This window comes from Rhipicephalus microplus, chromosome 9 (assembly GCF_043290135.1).
Source record: "Rhipicephalus microplus isolate Deutch F79 chromosome 9, USDA_Rmic, whole genome shotgun sequence".
Classification (NCBI taxonomy): Eukaryota; Metazoa; Arthropoda; class Arachnida; order Ixodida; family Ixodidae; genus Rhipicephalus; species Rhipicephalus microplus.
The window spans coordinates 132,088,252-132,106,310 of NC_134708.1; the positions used below are offsets into that span (position 1 = coordinate 132,088,252).

The 18,059-nt window shown below is 42.5% G+C and overlaps 1 protein-coding gene across 1 annotated transcript; it reads right to left on the reverse strand.

Annotated features, from left to right (window-relative positions):
* Positions 1-463: 463 nt before the first annotated feature.
* LOC142772353 (uncharacterized) lies at positions 464-15,546 on the reverse strand. The gene is made up of 10 exons (XM_075874546.1): positions 15,361-15,546; positions 13,981-14,078; positions 10,037-10,228; positions 9,460-9,544; positions 7,899-8,051; positions 5,798-6,210; positions 5,524-5,554; positions 5,242-5,419; positions 3,978-4,054; positions 464-827 (listed from the first exon to the last, which is right to left on the reverse strand). The coding sequence occupies exons 1-10, from the start codon at positions 15,544-15,546 to the stop codon at positions 549-551; spliced, it is 1,692 nt and encodes a 563-aa protein (XP_075730661.1). The 3' UTR covers positions 464-548.
* Between the last annotated feature and the right edge of the window lie 2,513 nt (positions 15,547-18,059).

The window sequence follows — 18,059 nt, forward strand, 5'->3', positions numbered from 1 at the left end:
ACTTTACTAGCATGTTCATGCAGGCGATGTTTAAGGCACTGAAACAGTCTGGCCAGAATATCAGCTGCATGATCATGTTCATGTAGTGGAACAAGGGCACTGATGGCAACTTGGCTATCCAGGCTGTTCATTGCAATGTGCGGAAGTGCAAGCTGTTGTTTGAGAAATACACTATTTGGTTTTGGGATGGCTATAATCACAGATGGGAGAATGCCGAAATATCCAGCTGCAGCTTGAGGGCTGTAACTGTCCTCTTTTTTGATCACGAAAGAGCTGGCCTTCATGAAGGACATATTTGATCTATGTGCTCAATGAGTGTATGAATGCTTGTATAGCACATGCTTGTGTGGTGAAATGAATCTGTTATCATTTGTTTTGTTTGTAGGGTATACATGCCTTGTGTAATTTTTAATTTCATTCTGCAGCTAACGCCTACTCACATCTGTACTATCCTTTAGTCTGAAAATATTTGCACTTGACACTGTTGGACTGTGCAGTAACAGTTGGCTGAAATTATTGCACTATTAAAAATTATTTAAGCCTACATGTTACTGTGCAAACAGTGCTACAGCAAGCCGAGTGAGGGGTGTAGGGCTCACTCCACTGTCAACTTGAGCAGCGCGGCAGAACAAGTCGAGGGATTTTTTCGCTTTCGAATCAAAGACAATGTCAAAAACCCAATACAAAGCTATTTGTGTAGCAACTGCTGCCAGCAAATTTTCTTCGATTATGGAGATGTCCTCCAGCCGCACAGTAAATAGCGTGGCATCAAAAATGCTGCTTCCTCTGTATGTAATTTTCGGAAACAGGTAGGTGGCCTCTGGGTCCTGAAAGAGAATGCATTGAGCAGTAGGTTATTATCTTTCGAACTGCACAACATCAAGAAAAGTTTTTTTGCCAAGAGCAGAAGACTAAGTGAAGGTCCACTAAGTACAGAAAGCCCCGCTTACTATGTTCACAATTCAATAAATTGGTAGAGAAAAAGTGTTTTTTGATACTTCTCAGCAGTTTATCAGTATCACGATATAGATTATCCAATGTGCTTTGTCCTAAACCAAGTGAACCGAAGAAGCCTAAAAGTTTTAATGGAAATTAAAAGATCCTCCCCGATTGTTCAACTCCAAGTTCACAGGCTGCCTGCCACAATGGGCAAACGTTGCACTTGTTATTGAAATTAGTCAATTAGCAGAAGACATTATAAGAGAAGTACAGTGCAGGCTAGAAAAAAAGTAAATAAAAGCAGGAAAATTTCTTTGTGAGGGTTTCCTGTAAAAATGTATTGTCAAAACATACTAAAGCCGTTAGAAAGTCTATTGGGCATGAGGACATATTGCGGCGCCACCATGCAGAGGCAGTGACGTACGTGATTGAATTGCTCCGCCGCCCTCTCATGCACAGCCCGCAGCCGCTCTCGCATCTCCTCTTTTTATTATTCTTTTTATTGTACTTCACTCAACAAAATCAGTAAAATACACCTGCAGCTTCTTCCCTGACTGTACAAAGAGCTAAATAACTGCCGTGGAAATATTTTACACTTCTCATAATGCCCGACTACTGACATCGTCTGCTCTGGTCACCTCAATGAAAAACTTGAGAACCGAGCGCGCCACCTCTTAAAAAGTCGGAGCTCATTCCATGTCGAATTGAAGTATCAAATAGGTATTAACGGTAAAGAAACTTATCTTTGCTGAACGAAATACATTCAACCAAGCTACTTCATTCATTGTCGGTTTGCGTCAAAGAGGGTCAGCGGTTGACATGACAAGCATGTGCAAATTGCATCTTTGTTTAGCACACATGATGATTGATTGATTGATTTGTGGGCTTTAACGTCCCAAAACCACCATATGATTATGAGAGACGACGTAGTGAAGGGCTCCGGAAATTTCGACCACCTGGGGTTCTTTAACGTGCTTCCAAATCTGAGTACACGGGCCTACAACATTTCCGCCTCCATCGGAAATGCAGCCGCCACAGCCGGGATTTGATCCCGCGACCTGCGGGTCAGCAGCCGGGTACCTTAACCACTAGACCAACGTGGCGGGGCTGTTTAGCACACATAGCCCTACGAAGCACAGCACAAGCGCATTCTGCACTTTGTGGGTAGTGACACAGCATTATTACAGCCGCATGCCACCGCATCTTTCTGTTATCATTGCAGGCAAATGTGAGAATCATGCACGCGCGTGCCTCATTCAGTGTTGTAACTTTTCTTTGTGGCACAATCCTAACATTTATTGTGGAAAAATTTCCATGGTGGTCACGCGTTGCACATTATATCGCCATCGAGCCACACATGGGTGAAAATTCTGAATGATTGGTTCAGTTTCAGGGCTTCTATACAAGGATAAATTATGATAAAATTACGATCAGCCAGCCGTATCATTTTGCACCCTTGAAAGTGGATGCTGCGAGGTCTTGCGCACCGTGATCTAAATGGCAATATCATGTTTCAGTAATATAGCCAATGTCCAGTTTTTTTTCTTTCTTCTTACAGCTTTATTCATAAGCTGTGCAATATTCATGGCAGCTCTTTTCTCTTGTAGATCAAAACAACATTGAGAGGTAGTTACAGTGGCTCTGGCCCATTCCACACGTAATCTATAAGGAAGGAACTAAACCTGTGAGCTGAAGTTATGGACAACACCGGCGTTGGCAGTTTTTTTTCACGAAGCACCACCTATATTCCAGATTAGAATTGGGCCTGGGCAGGCAGCGGTAGTAAACCATCACTTTGTGCGCATATACCACGGAATTTGGGGGGGAGGGGGTCAGGGGCTGGGTGTGCCAACCCCTGCCTACGCCACCACTGGCGAATGGAAACCCGTGTGGTCGGGTACACACACAAGTACGGACGACCAAGAAGGAGATGGTGGTGCCGCAGAGTGCGGTAAAGGTTACCTTGGCGAGAGAAGTAAGCTTTTGCGAAGACTGGATCAGCACATGTGTAATGTAAGAAAGAAGGTTTCGTCAAACGCGCTCCTCGAACACACAGGAGCAACTGGCCACGAAATGAACCGAAATAGGATGAAATTAACGAAAATAAAGGGGAAAAATTGGACTTGTGGGCTATCTTGACTCTGACAATTCAGACAACAGCGCACATTTTTAATGCAATAATGGCAACTTCCCGAAGATGTACGCTTCTACGTCCTATTTTTTTAAATATACATAATCGGACCATTTGCATATTCATTTTTCGTGGTGAATGAGGCTCCTGTGCACAATCTGAAACGATCTGCTTTTATGTGAACAGTCATGGTCTGTGCTCATTTCAACCCCATGGACTCGAAAACATTAACAAAGAAAGAGAGAATTAACAGTGGCAGTGACAGCGGCATCGCATAGGCAGCAAACTATGGCACGCAGCCGGTAACATTTACTGCGACTTTTCACATTGTGTAGTCTGCAGAAGTCCGCGCACCATAAGTCAGAGCAATACAATGCTTTTAAAAAATGAAAACACCGCGAAGTCGCGGCTAAAAACAATGCATCCAACTGCCAGTTTTCATCCGCCAGAGCAAGGCGAGATTACGTGATCCAACCCTGCACATCACAGTGATTTCAGCAAACAAACCTGTTTGCCTGGTGTCACTCTATCAATAAACAAGGGCCATATTTTGAACTCAGTGCCCCACTGGTATCAACAGCAGCTCTACCTCCCTCTAATTCTTTTATTTTTTAATATTCATATGGCATTCGAATGTGGTTATGAGTGGGTTAAGCTTTAAATAGTCAGCTGAAGTTATTAAACTGCTCAGCACAAAATTTAGAAAATGAACACAAGAGACGATGACTGTGCTGGTCCTCATCTCTTGGGTTTGTTGTCTAAAAATGTTTGCGCTGAGAAGTTTAATATTGGAATACCAACTAACCTAATCTCACACTTTACGTTATTTGAAAACTTTTCTAATGCTCCAGCTTAGTAGATCAGCACTGTTCCCCCCAAAATAACTTCATTGTCAAAGGTTACTTGCCTCAGGACAAATGAAGGCTTCCATACGCTCTTTCACGAGACTTGGCAAAACACACACTGCTGCCGTTAGCAGGACATCTGAATTGGGAAACAAATGGGTCAGTAGCTTTATCACATCATGTTGCAAGAAATTTATCAAGAAAATACCATACACAGTTATCTACAAGCCCTTTTTAATACAGTTAAACCCCTTTAGAAGAGGCATGCTCCAAGCAGCAATTCTTGTCTTTTATATGAAACGTCTCTTATAAGCAGGGTATCTCGTATTAATTTGCTTATCAAGCTGTATTTTACTGTAGGCACACTGCTGCCTCTTATACCCATTTGTGTGATATATGGGTTTGCCTCTTATAAATGAGCTCGACTGTACCTAAATATGTCAATGAGCACAACAGTCTATTTATCACCCACATTATGATGGTGCACAATCTCAGTCGGTTTTTTTCTCTCAAAACAGAAAATTCATTTAGTATTATCGTGATTTATTTATTTGTTTATAAATGCATGTACACGGCACATCTAGTACCCGTCTCATGCTCTGTTGCATTTTGCACAACTGAGCACAAAATAAATTTCCTCGTAGCATGGGTGACGACTTCATTATAGTACTAATAACCGATGACTACCTGGACAGCATGTTTGCATTGGCTGCATTGGTTACTTTTGGCTACAGACTTAAAATGCACACAGTGCCACTTTCAGTTCGCAGCACTATTCTGTGATCATAAGGCCAGCTGTGTTGACAAAAACCAACAACTTGGTTCTGCCTCTGACAGTGCTTTCTGAAACCAAAGCTGCAGCTGATTGCTACAAAATCTTCACCAAAATTTAACCATCATGCACTCAAGTAATGAAGTGTTCCACCAATGATCAGTGAGTTGCTGGCTACTTACTGTAACAGCAAAAGCTAAAGACATTATTTTTGTAACTACTTCGTAAAAAATAAACTGCTCCTTCACCTTTGCCTAGTGCTGACAATTCTGCATATTGAGCCACACCTATCAAATGAAAGCTACGTTGCAGAACTTCAGCTTGCACCGTGGCTATTTACTGAATATCATTAACATGTGCCAGACCCTTTTCTTCCAAGTGCAGTGCCTTAAAATATAGATAAAATATGCTGCTGAAAAATAACCTTAATTTTCTTGCTTGTCCGTACCAAATGCTATTGGACAACTATTATGCTTGTGGCATTTATCTTCTTAAAAAAGCCTTTTAACCAAAGATAATGACCCTTTGTACCATGAAAGTATTTATATCATTACCATTATTTTTCGGAGCCTCGAGAGCATAGTCGGCACGGTCCACAAGCTCTTTCATGAACCCGTCCAAGTGCCGCTTCTTCCGAGCGGCATCAACAATTTTAGCAGCTGCAGCTGCAAAAGAGTGCTGCAAGGCATCCACTAGCTGCACCTTTGTGAGTAGGTGGAACTCCAAGTGGGCCTAAAAAAAATAAGGTTACAGCCAAAAGTTACCATAATTCTTTTGGTGAGTGTCATAGCAAGATATAAAAAGTGTGAAAACTAGAACTATGTTTTGCCACTCACAAATCCAGGTTGATAATCGTTTGCTGCACTGCTACAAAACTGACACAATCACTTACTCACAAACTAAATCAATAAAAAAATTAGGTGTGGAGTAAAAACAACTAGCAACTTATTCAAAGCTCTTTCAGGCACAAGAACATATTTTAAGTGTTGCGAGCATTTCCTAACTTCTGCCTTTAATTCAGCAAAATAAAGGTGAAAATTAAGTTCTTCAAACTTATACAACAAATCTCAGATAATAGCATTCTAAACAAGACTTTCACAAATTTAAGACTTATTTTTAATGTCCTGCAGGGTGATGGTAAATGCAGCTGTGAATAATATAAATGTTCTACAGCTACATTTAAAGGTGTGGCCAGGAACTGGCCAAAGGGTGCAGGTAAGCCACGCGATTGTGCCCTTCGAAGGAATGAGTCCTGCAACACAGACCCAAATCACTATACCATGAGGAAATAAGTGAATGTGAATGCTTACAATGGTGCTTGTTGTAAGTGCTGGATATTTTTCCACAACATCAGCCACACTTGGAATTTCTTTCGAAATCCATAATCTTCGCTCCGAATACGTTCTTGATATGGAGTCCATGATATATTCATAATTCGGACTCGCTTTTAACATTTCTTTCTGCATGCCAGCAATGTGCGCTGCAATGCGGTCCTCGTCCTCAGCATCATTGAGGTTCAAAGCCTAGAGAAAGGACAAACTTATTACCTTTGTAAACGCAATGCTGTCATGTAGAGATGCACAGTAAATGTTTGCATGCACTAGTGGAAACAAGTTATCCTTTACTTGATTTGGCATTAGTAGAGGGGTTTAGATGTGAAAAATAACAGAAATACCAAGGGCCAAGAAGCACACTTAGCCTTGATGTTAGCTTCTACCTTGACACCTGGTTACATACCCACTAGTTGGAAATAGCTGTTTTCTCTTGCCGAGACCACTCAAGAGGTCCAGATTGAACGTTTCTTTCACACTGTGGCTGTTAATGAGGTATATATGTGCATTTTAAACGTGGAATCATCAGTCAGTGTCGCCAGTAGCTGTGGCGGCAATTGTGGAACGTCCTTCTTCCTGCCTGGCCACTTTTCTTTGTTAACAATCCTATAACAATCACTACTAATAACATCCCCTACATTTCTCTTGGCATTATTATCTGTTAGTTCTCACTAATATTGCTGCTGTTACAGGGTATTTTGAAGTGTGTGCAGTTGCAATCATGCTGTGGCATTCATACTTTAACAAAAAACCTCAATAGATAACAAAAATAGGTTGTACCAGCAGTACGACTCGTTTTGGCTTTTTGACTTAGCTTTAAAAACTACCAGTTGCTATGCCTTCGCCCGTCAGATAGACAACTTATTTGTGGCAAGATAAGCTTTAAGGGGGTATGGTAAGAAAAAAGAAGAGACTCTAGCAGGAGACTAGTTCTCACTCAATGTAGCCCATGCTCCATAGGATTCTTTCCTTACAATAAGCAAGTTTTAATAAAGCTTTATTGAAGAGTGCTCTAAGACAGTATAAAATGCCACCTGTGCCATTCATATATTTTTTTTCCTAAGGAAGTGCATAGCTCCCATACTTCCCACTCTCATAACTTGCGTGCCATAGACAATTTCATGTAGCAGCAACCAATTACAAAAAAGGTAGCTGTTTTCAGGACTAGCAAGAGTAAGATTCTATAGCAGGAGCTGCTTCCGTGATGACATCTGACATCATGCTTTTGCACCTCCACGCATGCTCGGAAGTTTATTTCGTTAGCAGCTTTGACAGTCAATGAACAGTTGGTACTTAGCCCTCCTCTGTCTCTTCTGTGCTCTCATGTTTCAAGCATTGTGCCAGAATTAAGATGTTCAGTAAGCATAGGCACCAACTAGACAAGCAGCAAGTTCTTCTAACCACAAGCACATCATGGCTACCATGCGATGACACCGTCTGTAGACAATGATTCGAGTAATAAAAAAGTTTGATCACCCTTGCAGTTTAGTAATACTGGTTTTACTGAAGTGTTATGCTTGCTGGCTTTACTTGTTATAGATTCAAAAGAGAGAAAATTGCATGTCTATCGATGTTGTCAGCTCACTTCATAGATGCGATTTTGAATTTTAGGCTCATTTTGAGCAAGAGTCTGTAGTACTCCTTGCAGGACAAAAAAAGGGTGGTGGTGGCATAGGTGGCATCACTCTACTGGTTTGGTGTTGGGTAATTAAGATAGTGCTGTGTGGGAATACCCTCCAATCATCAATTTCTCTTGATTTAAATAGACATGAAACCAGTTTTGAGAGGTTTCTGTAATGATACTTTAACAATATACACTGACTTATTTGTCTATTGTCCCTTCAAGATGCCCACTGAATAATAAACACATTTGTACATACAGCACTGGGCCTTGTGATCCTAAGAGGCAGCTTATTTTGAGGGCTGCTTCTTGATATTTTCGGTGGTGGAGCACCGGTTTCCCCTTCATTGGCCTTCCTAAGCTTGTATCTTTCATATTTTCCTTTGAAGCGCAGGCCCTCACGCCATGAATCCTGCAATGTTGTACAGCCACCAGTCAAAACAAGTAAAAACATTTCTCCACACAGACCCTAGTTATCAGGTAGAAAGTTTGGTTGTGTTGTCTGACAGTACGTACATTAAGGTTGGCAACATAAACTCAACTCACTCAGGTTCATTAGAAATACTTATTTGTATGCCACTCAATCGCACTCAGACTCACCAATGTTTTCAACTAGGTCTACTCATACCGACTAGACTCTGTAAATTGGCTCATTCGTGCTCATTTGTATATACTCATATTCACTGAAATCTTGATCGACAAGGTCCATTCAGACTAGACTAACCAAACTCATTTGAATTTCGTCAGCTGGGTTTCCTCAAACTGCCTCGTCAAAATTTCGCCCAACTAGAGTCCTGAGTTGGTCCGAGTATGAATGAGTCGATCCATGAAAAATGGCATTTTAAACTTGGATATCCAGAGTCCAGAGTGCCACCTAAACCTTAGAGTGAGTACTCGAATTGCACCAAGCCAAATCTGCCAGTGAAACACAAAAATGCCCCGTTGGAGGTCGTTGAAGAAGTTGTTTATGTTTACGTCACTAAACCGGTTCCAGAAACGATTTCCTTTTTTCCTCTCTACGCTTCCTTGGCAAATTAGTCGCCACTGCAAAGCGTGCATTTAGACTATGTTGTCGCACAAAGCATGGGTACAGTTTTCTAGTGTTGCGCTGACAAATATGAACCAGCACATGGTAATCTATCCGGCTGCGCGTCGGCTGCTGCTGAACGTGCTCGTCGCTAAACACCAGTTCCTCCACAGCAGAGAACGCAGCCATTTTGCGAAGCGCAGCCCATGCACAATGACGAAAATGGCGTATGCTGCTCCTTATACTGCCACAAGAATATGCAACTTGGCGGCTGTGTGATGGGAGCAATCTGCCTCGGAGCGAGTTGCTCTGAAACTACCAGTGAAAAGCGCACATTCGCTCTAAATGTACAAGTGAAATTCGAATTTGTCACCACAGGGCAAAAAAACTTTCCCTGAATCTACCAGTGAAAAACGCCATAAAAAGTTTGTCTATAGGTAAAGTCGGCAGTGTAGCCAGAAATATTTTCAGGGAGTGTTATACGCCACCGGCTAAAAAGTTAAAACTATGAGAGTCTGTTCCCAAACAACATCTAGTCATTTTTATGCTGTAATAACAAAGAAAAAGGGCTGATTATTTTGCTAACTTTCATATTTACTATTTACATAGGCTGAAAGGCAGGGGAGACCGGGGTATGCAACACCCAAAAACTTTGGGGTGGCACTGAAACACCCTTCATTTGCTTCAAATACATTAACAAAAACACACTGAACTTTGTTTACCCAGTAATATGTCATGAATGCCAAATGCCAACTGAATTAACATACAAGAAACAAAAACAGTGCCTCCTTACATATCCAGTTCCTGTGGAGTCTGCCAAATTGGGAAACATGGCAATGAGGGCTCTTGCAGCTTCTTCATAAAGCTTCCCAGGGTACCTAGTATATGTTTGTAAATAGGGAATAACATACATTTCGTCATGTCTTCTGACTACAGAAGAAGAATGGCACCAACTTGCTGATTCAAGTTTTGTCACAGTCATCACTGAGTATTTACAATACAGTAATGATTGTAAAATTGAGCAGATAACAACTTCAAGTTATTTAAATTACCAGGTCCGAGCTACTATTTCGTATTCACTACTTGCATTGGCTAATTTACAAAAGCAAGATGTGCAGACACTACTACAGGCTGTAAAAGAGTTGCATTTTAGTATCGCACAGGGGTTCTGGAACTCAAATTTGAGTGAAGCAGAAAAGGGGGCACATTTTGTCATCGCATACTTTTGAAAACCTCTAAACAAGACCTTTATTAATAATTTAGGAAGGGGAGGAGGGGAAGGCTTTCAGCAGCAACACCACCACGATGGGGCATGTACCCCCAAGTGCACTGTTCCTATTTTCACAAGGCTGGCTTGCAGCAACACTTACATTCTGTAGGAGCACAAGTCATTATACAGCCACTGCAAAACTCTGCGGCGATTTTCGAAATAGTGCCCCTGCTGATGTCTGTCGATGCTCAGTTTGACATCGAGAGGCATGTTCGGCAGAAGATAAACAGTTCGTTCATCCCCACAGACTGCAGATGGTACGGCTTCTTCAACATTCAGCACGTCGACAATCCTGCATAAAAATTGAGGATAAAGTGTCACACAGCCTTGACTATTAGGAAGTAGGGGGTTAGCAAGTTTCAGAAGCTGCAGATTGACGCTCAGCAGGGCCTAAGTATGGAGCCTAAAATACACTGGCTAATGTGTCGTCCGTAGCCTTCTAGTGGCACCAAATTGGATGAATGCCGGCGACTGCTGCGTGGGGCGCTGTGGCCAGGGTGGGTGCCGCGGCGCCGCCTGCTTCTTGTAGCCCAGTTTTCCCCCAGCATTGACAACTAGCATTTCCCCCAGCATTGACTATTTCAGATCCTCAGGGTGTAGTGCACTCTTCAAGTTTAGGACCTTCGACGGTCGAGCTCGCTTCAGAGCACTACTGCGACGCGTGTTGCTGAAATGTCTCCACAGACCAATTCGTTTTTGTCGTTTTGCTGGTACTTCGCTCACATTTTGCTCAGAATATTCAAGGACTATTGTGGGCACCGCAGGCGTGCCTTGTTGTGGGGGATCTTGCTGAACACGCCGTTTACGGCAATGGTGAACATTCGCTCAATAAAACTCTTTTCAAAGTGTTTCCCGCGAAACTCTGTGGCTTTTCACAGACCACAGCAGTTGGTGGCAGTCTCCTGTCCGCTTCTTTATCCTTCTGTCCTGTTCCGCGAGATGTGCTTCATCTGATGACGTCATGAATAATGATAGTCGCTGTTCGAACGATATAACCAGTTGCACAGAATGGTACGAAGCAGGTCCTTTCTTTCAATCGCCTTGACTTTGACATTCTATCATTGACCTCATAGTTCCCGTTGGGACAGGCACAGAAACACGACAACCACTCACTCACCCTTTGACGACGTGAACAACAAACGCACCACCCGGTAATAACACTGAAAAACATGAAAACGAAAATCCCGCAACAGCTGCAAATCGGCTATGCGGAGCAGACGACACACTCTGTCCACACCCTCCCGCTTGGCAGCGCCTCCAACGGCCACCGTGGGCATACATCCAAATCGGTGCTACTCTCCTCTATTGAAAAGAGCTGGCAAACGGCACACTAGCCAGTATGCTCTAGGCACTATAGCCTAAGTGCAACCCCTGCACAAAGACATCGGTCAAGCATCAATCTGAGGGCAAATGGAATGGAAGTGGCCACTGTGCAAAATTTATAGTCAACCTCTGTGATCAACACCAGAGCACTATGAAGCTATCCAAGCCCGCTAGTACTACGAGTCTCACATTTTAACAGTTTAAGAGCCATACTCGGATAAGGCATCATTGCTACAATATCTTGTCATTAAAGCGACAAAACACGCTGAAAGATACTGACAAGAGTGCAATAAGGGACAAGGGATAAGAAGAAGCACAGACGAGTGCTGAACAGCCTTCCTATCCCTTGTTCCTTATTGCGCAGTTGTTGGTATAAATGAGCTAAGCACAAGCAATGCTCGATAAATCTCTAGTGACAACGGCTGAACAAGAACGAAAACAGGGGGATGCATGAAACCATGCTTATATAATGACAATAGAAGAGATCTCGTAAAAAAACAACTAATGACTACAAATAGCTTGAAGCAGTGTAAAAAATGAAGACTAGAATCGAGAATGAAGACAAGATGAGCACAATAGCACTCATGCTGTTGTGTTCATAAGTAATTCTTGTCCTGATATTTTTCTTGCCACGAGTTATTTGCAAGATGAACTGACTCGCCCAAACCAACACGTTGTTGCTAATGGGTGCAGTGAAATTTTCAGAGCTATTTATGTGTGCTATACACAAGCTCATGCTAAGATTTCTGCAAAATTAATTACCTTTGGTGAATGAAACACCTTAAAATACATAATCTTTGTTCATTATGGTTTACATAATATAAAAGGAAGAGCAGAATTATTAAAATTATTACACCATACAAAACAACAAAAACCAGGTAGTAACCATGAACAAATATCAATGAGATCAGCATGCTTCAGTTTCACTCACACCTGCAACTAGCACCGGTTATACGACCACTCATGGCTGCCAACCAAAAAGGGACTCAAGGCAATTGATATTGACACCTACTAGTGAGACTTGTATGTAGTATATCGTGCACCAATGAATGATGCGATGTGACAATGTGATATGTATTCAAAAGTGATGTTTTTTCTTTAGTTTTTTGCTACCTAAAGTCAACCCTAGAGCTACATCGTATACCGAAATTCTGTTTTTTTCTTCCTGGACACTATGAGAAGTCGCCCTATACGTTTATGGTCACATTACAATCGAGTACGTACGGTACCTTTCTTTTAAAAGCCTAGACTACCAGACAGCCTTCTTGTGTGCATGGAACACCTTGAAAGTTCTGAGACTACAACCCAACGACTGAAGCGGTAACTGCTCGCGTTACTACTGCCTTGCTGACCTCCTCTTCCTGATCTGATAAATAAGCTAATGTCCTGTTCTGTGTATTTGTTCGGTACAAAGGCGTGCCGCTGCACTCTTGTGACTGAAAAATTTAGCAACAAGTGATTGAGCAAAACAATGGTTTTTATAGACAAGTGGCCATTTGCAAACATTTGCAACTAACATAATCGCATGACCATTCCTAGTTGCATGTGTAAATGAGCCGTTGTGCTACTTTACACATTTCCAATACTTACGGATCGAGCTTATTTCCATTTAACTAGAGTCAGTAGCAGCAAGATGGCAGTAATAGCAACCATATGATCATAGTAATACAATTGCTTGTGTGGCCATTTTGTGAATTTATATGACATATCAGATTTCATGTTCTCCAGCGATTTAATTTCCAAAGAATTCACTGTGTGGGCACTGCTATGACAATGCGACACCCCAGCATTGATTGCATCACCCAATTGCATGTTGGCATAGCAAACTGTTAAAAACAAATCACTGCAGAATAGTTTCTGGGGCGGAGTACATACATAAATCTTGGCTATGCAATGTGCACTGGGTATATTAAAAGTTTTCTTATAATACATTAGAGTGAAATCTTGCACTAGTGTTTATGGGAGCTGCAATGCATGGCACGTTTGCCACCATTGGAATGTTGGGTACTACACAGATTTGTCTAAGCTTCATTCTTTTGGCTCCATGTGACTTGGAGCTGCTTTGTCTTAAGACGAAGCTCAGCAAATGTTCAGGAGGTCCACTTAACAACCTTAACCTTTCTAGACTCACCAATTCAAAACTGCTCACGGAGTTCACACCAATCTATTCTTTTATCCGGAATGCACACATAGATACTTTTTACAGGCATCAAGTGATGTGTGAATTAGAAATGACATCAAAGTTTCGAGCTCAAGATAATTGTGTTCTTTCTTTCTAATGCATGCATGTGTACCTCGGACTGAGCATTAGCAGCGAGCATAGCCTTGAGCATATCTTAATGCGGTTTCAAAGTAAGCATGAATGATCATCCAGCTGAGCTAACAGTACCCAGTAATATCTTCATTAACTTATTAACATTACATTTTTAGTGGCTGCTTGTGCTTTGCTGTGATGTCTCGCCCCTTCCCCAAGTGGCATCACAGACAAGCTTGCAGAGCTCACACAGCAGCACCTTGAGTAGCAAATGACAATGGCTTCTGTTTTTCTTCCCTAGTTCTGCAGTCCAGCTGATCTCTAATGGTTGTGGCCGCTAATGTCAGTGCCATTATAAATGGCATAGTCAGCTTGCTGTCAGACCATGGTGAGATTTCAGTCAGGTGATATATCATTTAAGCACTGAGTATTGCCACGAAAAACATGCAATTGATAAGCAACCTTACCTGTACTGTACTGTCTCCTTGATAAGAAGCCTTGCTTTGTCTGGGATGATGAAGTCGTCGTCTATGTCAACATACATCTCAAAGTCCTTGTCGAAGACCTAGTGGAAACATAATACACTAAAATGTACACACCTCACTCTTCCTAAATCATTGCCAACTTTTTTATTTTCCCAGCATGATCTTTCGATCAATATTAGTGCACTTAACAAGTAGACTAATTTAGCTAGACATGTAAACATTGCACGAGTGCTTTGTCACATTTTTAAAGTGATTTTGCACATTTTACAATACCTCAGCAGACAAAACAATATGGAACTATCAGCACAAGTCACATGAAACCATATTATAATGCCATTAGGTCACACTGTCTTTATTTTGATCTCATGGAGTTAAAGTGGTGAGGTTGGCTGATATTAGTTGATAAAGAAAAGTATACATACTTGACAACATAATGTCCCTGCTATATTTCTTTTCTTGGAATTGGTAGTATGAATGAATAAATAAATAAATACAGGTCAAACCTATATGTAAAAAATATTAATGAACTTCTTTAGCCTTTTGTGTTATTGGCAAAGCTGTATTAACAAGGCAGACTTTAGCATTATAGTTTAAGAAAACAATTTCAGGCGATTGATGTTTCTGGAAATCAATGGAATTCAGCATCAGTACAGGGAAATACCCTAGTATGCCTTTGATTGGATACGAATGGATGGAAAAGTTGTGTTCGTTTTCCCAGCTACTATAGCTGAATTAGCAGAGCACTGTATGTGTTATCAGAACGTTGTGGGTCAGCTCGGTCACCTACTTGGAGTTCCTTACATTTGTGTCATAGTTACTATACATGTAAAAAATACAATTAATGACCTTTTTGCCTCCCTTTGCTTCACTGACTGCGAGTTTATTTGGCTGCGTACAATAAAAAATGAGACCTTCATATCCATTCCCTTGCAGTCATCGACTGATACAGCAAAAGTGTTGCGCATGTGTGAGCATATCAAGCAAGTAGCCTTGACCACAGACTAGTGGTTGTCAATTTATGCTCTACATTTTTTTTAATACTATACGCTGTTACAGCGTGAGTGGCATGCGCGTTAAATCAACCTGAGCTCACGCTTTGCACTGCGGGAAGTGTAACATCCTGATCCGCGCGCTCCTTCATTGAGCACCCCGAATGCTGCATCCTACTCTAGTGACACTTGAGGGCGGGCTACCATTTGTGCGACGAGTACTGTTTTTTTCATTAACCCTTTCCTGCCTTTGCTTTTGTCATTTGTCCCTTTGGTTCTGAACCACAAGGAACCTACAATGAGGCATTAATCACACAGAAATTACGTCAACTTTGTTCACCTCACCCCCCCCCCACTTCCCGCGTGCGCAAGCCTGTGGATTGTCATAGAGTGTGACAGGAACATAACTCACCTTCAAGCTCATTGCGGAGAAGTCGAGACCTTCGAAAGGCTTGCTTGTTTTGATGTGCTCAGTTAAATTTTCCTTCGTCCACGGTCCATGAAACGTGACGACGACGTTTTTATCGCCGTAGGCGACTAAACACTTCGATGCCGCCATCAAACGTGCTGCGAACTTGCGTGACAAAAGAAAAAGAACTGAGCTGCCGTTAACGCGGGAAATCTCTGTAGAGCAGCCACAGAACACTGTGCAACTGGGGCAGAGGGAATGATGGCTGAACACGCGCTTTCACGGAGGAAGGAAAGGTTTCCTTCCTCCGTGAAACCTTTCCTTCCTCCGTGCGCGCTTTATTTGCGGCGCGCTTTTGGCGCCACCGGCGCTACTACAGAACAGGTTCTGTGGCACAGTTGCGGATAAAAACACCTATGAAATGATAGACGCTTCACAATCTAAAAGAATAAAGTTTTATGTCATTAAATACACAGCGCACTGAAAAGGCGTGCGAGCTTTTTCTCATTCTTACTCTCCGTCGTAAGAGGCGCCGTGCGACATCCACTTGTGTACGCTCAACAGAGCGCGTACTGAATGGTTCTCTGGAGGCAGCCGTGTCATAACCGTGTTAGTGGCTCACGAAAAGCAATTGAAGCCGAAGAAGAAACGGTGTGTCAGAGAGCGATTGGAAGTGGCATAATCACCAACCACTATTCCTGTGCCCGCTACGCGACCGCCGGACGTGCAGGCTGGACGTAACACTACGGGGGCATCTTTTCGGACTGTGCACACGCAGCGATTGCTTTTATTTTCTTGTGTGCAGTGATGTGTGTGTGTGTGTAATTGTATATTTAACTATTTGCGACGACTCGGTTCGTTCCCGTCGTTGGCAGCCCAGGTTCCGTGACTGTCTCATTGAGGAGCAACAATTCGTGACCCGCAATGGATGTGAAACACTGCCCGAGGTGTCCATTCTCATCCCCTCAATTTACGAAGATTGTAAGCCACATAGGTTTAGCCCACAGCGCTGAACCTGGATTCAGGATTTTTTGTGGTATTGGCGGCTGTGCAAACACATACAAATTTTTTTCCTCACACCGTTCGCACCTCTACCGTCAACACAAGGATGTGCTAGAGGAGAGTGGAAGCAACTTTTCAGGCTCTCATTCTGCGGCAACTGACAATGTCAGCTGTTCGCTGTTCGATCAGTTCTGCCCTGAGTACCCTTCTGATGTGAACTGTGCGGAGGGAATAAATGGCGAGGATCAGGCAAAGCAGCCGCCGCAGAACAGCAGTGCAACGCAAAGCAACGGTCAACGTACCTTTGTAGAGCAAGCGAAGAGCACCTTGTGGAACTTTTTTTTAGTGTGATTGATCAGCACAGCTTACCACACACTGCTGTGGAAAAATTATTTTCAGAACTACGCTTTGTTTTTGAGCAGTTGTTCGTAGCGTACGCGAATGAAATATCAAATGCCATGTCAACATCTCAGCCAACATCTATCCTGAATGATTTGCTAAAATGTAATTTTGTTGAACAAATTTTCAGTGGCCTGCAAAGCAGGCGAAAGAGGGATAAATATGCGGAGATGAATTTCCCTCTTGTTGCACCGAAGCAACAAATCATTGGCCAAAATTCTAAATATCACTATGTGCCACTGCCTAAGCTCCTTTCTGTGCTTTGCAATGTACCAGACATTGCTGCTCACCTAACAACACCAGAGGCTGAGAACCACACACCCACGGTCTACAGAGATTTTACAGATGGCCAGCTGTACCGACAGCACCTTTGGTCTCTTGTCTCATCAACAACAACACACACAATTGTTCTTTTATTTTACTCAGACGAAATAGAGATCGTCAATCCGCTGGGTGCCAAGCGAGGCAAGCACAAGCTTCTGGCTGTTTACTGTACTCTTTTAAATCTCCATGTCAAATACAGGTCGCAACTGCGTAATATCTATCTGGTGATGATTGTACGGTACATTGATGTTAATCAGTACGGCCTGAAAGCTATTTTACAGCCACTAGTAGATGATCTTAAGCACCTGTATGAGCATGGCATGAGCTTTAATTTGGATGGCATAGAGCAGCGTGCTGAGGTGCTTGTTTTCGGCTTTTGCGGTGACAACCTATCACTGAACCGTTTGGGAGGTTTTTCATGTTGTTTTAGCAGCGGTCGAGTGTGCAGATTTTGCATGGTGTCTTCAAAACAGCTTGCAGACAAAACTAGCGATGATGTGTGTCAAGCACGTACGGCAAACAGGCACCAGCTCCATCTACAAGCACTTGCTGTTAGCAGCCTTTATAACAAGCTTCTATATGGTGTGAACGAAGAGTCGCCACTTCTTGAACTGCCTTACTTTGACGTCACCCGCCAGCTGCCCCCAGATATTATGCACGACATCGTTGAAGGGACAGCTGAGTGTGTCCTGCGTGAAGTACTGAAAGGCCTCCTTTCCTCTGCTGTCATTTCAAAAAAAGATGTGGAGGACATCTCTTCATTTGAGTTTGGTCCCAATGACACAAAGAACAAGCCTGCTCAAATCAACATGACCTTCGTCTTGAAGAAAGCGAACCTGAGAGGGACAGCATCAGGCAAATGGTGTTTGCTGCGATTCATACCGCTTATGCTTGGAGGGAACATTTCTGAGGGAAATGCGGACTGGGAACTTCTATTA

Coding starts and splice junctions, on each gene's coding strand:
- LOC142772353 (XM_075874546.1), bottom strand. CDS start 15,546: ATGGCGGCATCGAAGTGTTTAGTCGCCTACGGCGATAAAAACGTCGTC. Junction 14,079..15,360: donor CACTCTATGACAATCCACAG/GCTTGCGCACGC, acceptor TGTTTCCACTAG/GTCTTCGACAAGGACTTTGA. Junction 4,055..5,241: donor CGAGGCTCCGAAAAATAATG/GTAATGATATAA, acceptor TTCCCAATTCAG/ATGTCCTGCTAACGGCAGCA.